Here is a 3,567-nt window from a genome sequence, read left to right on the forward strand (position 1 = left end):
TAAGAAATCAGGAAGGGGGCCAACACTTTTTCACACCACTGTATATATATATATATATATATATATATATCGAAGTGGTGGTGGGCCGCCTGGACCAAAATATGCCAGGGCCGATTTTTTGTCCCAGTCCAGCCCTGGATGTACTGTAGGGGAGACCGGGGGCAATTCTCAACAAGCTAGAGTGATGACACTTAATCTGCACATGCTCAGTAGGATTCTCTCTCTGCCTGTGAAAAAGGAGCACAATCATTTCAAAGTTTTTAACAAAATACTGATTTTGAGGTATGAAAGTTACTTTTTGGATGAACTGTATTTTTCTTCTGCTGTCTAAAGTTTAGATGACTGTGAATTTTAAACTTACATGCATTTTATCTCTAGGTTATTGATCAAAGATTAACATGAGCAACCTATGCTAATATAGGCGTGGCTAGCTAGCATACGAGATTCTATCATGGTTGCAACATGGGTGGCAATTGTAACCTTGTGTGACACATGGCCCAGTGCAAGTACCTTGTTTGTCTGTGTTGACATACTTTTCTGTTAGAAAATTAACATATTTAAATGTAAAACTACATTTAAAAATGATTAGTGTTACACATTAAACAATGTGTTGCTTTTAAAATTTTGTAAAAAAAAAATACAATGAATATTATCTCCACATTATCTCATCGAGTTATTCTGTTAAAATGTCTATCTTGTACCATTTCAAGTTTCAAGACTGTTCTTGACTCATCAGCTGATTAATGTATTTGAGTAAAATATATATTAAAAAAATTAAAATCTAGTTACCACTAGAATAGTTGCTAAATTATTCGTGTTACACATTAAATAATGTGTTGCTTTTAAATCTTAAAAAACAAAAATGAATAGTATCTCCAATATTATCTCATTGAGTTATTCTCTTAACATGCTTGTCTTCCGTTTCTTTAAAGTTTCGTCAGACTCATCAGCTGATTAATGTATTTGAGTAAAATATGTCAAATATATTTAAATAAATAAAATATTATATTAAAAAATACATTTAAATAATTCAAATCTAGTTACCAACAGAATAGCTGCCTAGTCTTCTGCAAAAATAGAATAGACTTTTGCTTTTTGAATGCATATGATGCCTGACATTTAAAAGAAAAGAAAATAAAAACTTAAGTGACATTTATAGTTAACTACAGCAGTAAAGTGATTACTCTGAGGTAGATTTTATTTGCGATACAGTGGGTTAATATGACTTACAGAGATAGTTCACCCAAAAATGAAAATTCTGTCATTAATTACTCACCCTCATGTCGTCTTGATCACGTAAGGACCCTTGCTGTCTATGGGAGGGTCAGAGAGCTCTCAGATTCCATCAAAAATATCTTAAATTGTGTTCCGAAGGTGAACGGAGGTCTTACGGGTTTGGAACGACATGAGGGTGAGTAATTAATGACAGAATTTTCATTTTTGGGTGAACTATCCCTTTACTGTAGTTTTCAGTGTTACAATCGCCCCCACCAAGGGGTAACAACACTTCTTGTTACAATTCTCAATTTAATTTAATATTATAGTCTTGTCCTTATTAGTGAAAATATATCAGTTGTATTATTAATTAGTGCACCCATATTTGTTTTTTGTATCAAAAGATGACTAGTTTATTTCAAGTAGTCTGTGAATTATGGAAAGGAAAATGTAAAAAAAAAATTTCATTTTTTTTCCCGTTCTCAAGTTAACAACAAGACCTTTCTTGTCTTGACTTGACTAGTTTGGGACACATCCTGCTCAGTACTTTCAAATTATTCAATGTTTCTGTTTTTCATTCTCACATAAAAAAATTATAATATGAAATTGTCCAGCCCATCGATATCTGCAAAATACATCTACCATAGTATAAACAGAAAAGCAGAATCTCTACCGGTGGACACTTTTTTTTCTTCTTTCTGTCACACAGTGCTGTACACGCCACCCAGCTCATGTTTTCCCTGTCCATCTTTCTTTACCTTCTGATATTTTCCAGCCCCTCCACAGCTCCTCCACCGTGATGTGCTGGTCCTCTCGGTGAAGATTACTGTGTTTATTTGTCTGCTGCTGCTTCATGTCCTCTATGATAAACTGCAAAAGAACAACAGGATAACATTACTGCTCAGACCACAGGAAAATTACTTCTTACGAATTAGTTCATGCCATATCATGTTTTATTTGGCTTTAGGTCACAAGTGGGTTTGCTGGTTTCAAAATTACCTTTCAATATAATGCAAATATTTTTAATGCAAAAAAGACATGAGAAACATTACATTTGAATATTGTATCTGTTGCCTTACACATGATATTAATTCATTTTGCAGATGCTTTTAACCAAAGCGACTAACAAATGAGGAAAAACACATGTGATTAATCATAATGAGACTACAACATTTGCAGAGCCACAATGCAATTTCAAAAAAAGACCAGAAGTACATAACTAGAGCACAGTTTTATTGCACAATAAAGCAATTAGAATATGACAAGCATACTAGATAAAAGTGAAGCTCTCTGTGGTCAGGTCTGTGTCAACTGTGTATCTATCTGTGGTTCTGCATATTTGTGCGCTGCACATACATGACGAAAAATGTCATTTTGTTAAACAGAGGTTTGTTTGTTCCTTCTGTTTATGAATTATGTTGCTATGCTCCAACAAATGAGGGACAAGACATCTTTAAAGTTGTGTAGGTTTATTTAGCAACTCGCTCTCCCTCACACACACACACTCAGGAATCTGCTGTGTCCTGAAAGAGGACACCAACTTTCAGTGGCTGTAAGGAGGAGAAATTCTTAGGCCTCTTCTCGAAACACTTCTTGAGCCGAGGAACACCTGCCATGACCAAAAACAATCCTCAAAACACACGTCACATCCTCACTAACCATTTACGTATATAAAAAGTCCCATTTAATATCAAAGAGAGCTGAGCAGCAAAAAAAAAAACAGGAAAGTAAAAAGAGAAAATAAACTATCTTCACTTTCAATCTTGAGGTTGCGAGCGACCCTGAAGGAAATGGTGAGGGCCACTAGTGACGTATGTACATGTTTAGTGTGGACAAACCAGAAGACTTACTACCTCTTGTGTTGCATGAGGATGTTACTATTATTTTAACAGACTCTAATAGCAACTTTTTGCATATTTTTTATACTATTAATAACTTGTTTACCTCCAACTGCAATAAATTGTAAAAAAAGAACTCAGGAAGTAAGTGATCCATGTCTGCAGTAAATTAAACAGAGAGGTGCATTGTGGGATTTACACTTTTGAGTAGTGTCAGTTGGCATAAAAGAAGGAAACTTCCACTTCACCGGATGAGTGTGTTTGATAGAATAAAGAGGACATGTGAAACTGTCATTCAAACCTCAAAAACATCAACAAACATACATACACGCCCACACACCCACCTCATAACATCATACATAATGACTTCTAACATCTGAACTATTCAAAAAAGAGTTAATGTTCAAGTCAATGTTCAAATAACATTAGTTATACTAACAATTTAATATTTTGTTATAAACACTGCTATATATATATATATATATATATATATATATAGGAGAGAGCAGGGTGT

General features: G+C 34.2%; 1 protein-coding gene across 1 annotated transcript in view; it reads right to left on the reverse strand.

Moving 5' to 3' along the window:
• Positions 1-3,567, reverse strand: part of LOC107661953 (stromal interaction molecule 2-like) — a 45,855-nt gene that overhangs the window by 12,152 nt on the left and 30,136 nt on the right. Inside the window, exon 3 of the mRNA XM_016451773.1 lies at positions 1,974-2,085. Coding sequence (XP_016307259.1) covers positions 1,974-2,085 — 112 coding nt within the window. The remainder of the gene's footprint in view (positions 1-1,973; positions 2,086-3,567) is intronic.

The sequence above is a fragment of the Sinocyclocheilus anshuiensis genome, unplaced genomic scaffold (genome assembly GCF_001515605.1).
Source record: "Sinocyclocheilus anshuiensis isolate Anshui unplaced genomic scaffold, SAMN03320099.WGS_v1.1 scaffold603, whole genome shotgun sequence".
NCBI classification, from domain to species: domain Eukaryota; kingdom Metazoa; phylum Chordata; class Actinopteri; order Cypriniformes; family Cyprinidae; genus Sinocyclocheilus; species Sinocyclocheilus anshuiensis.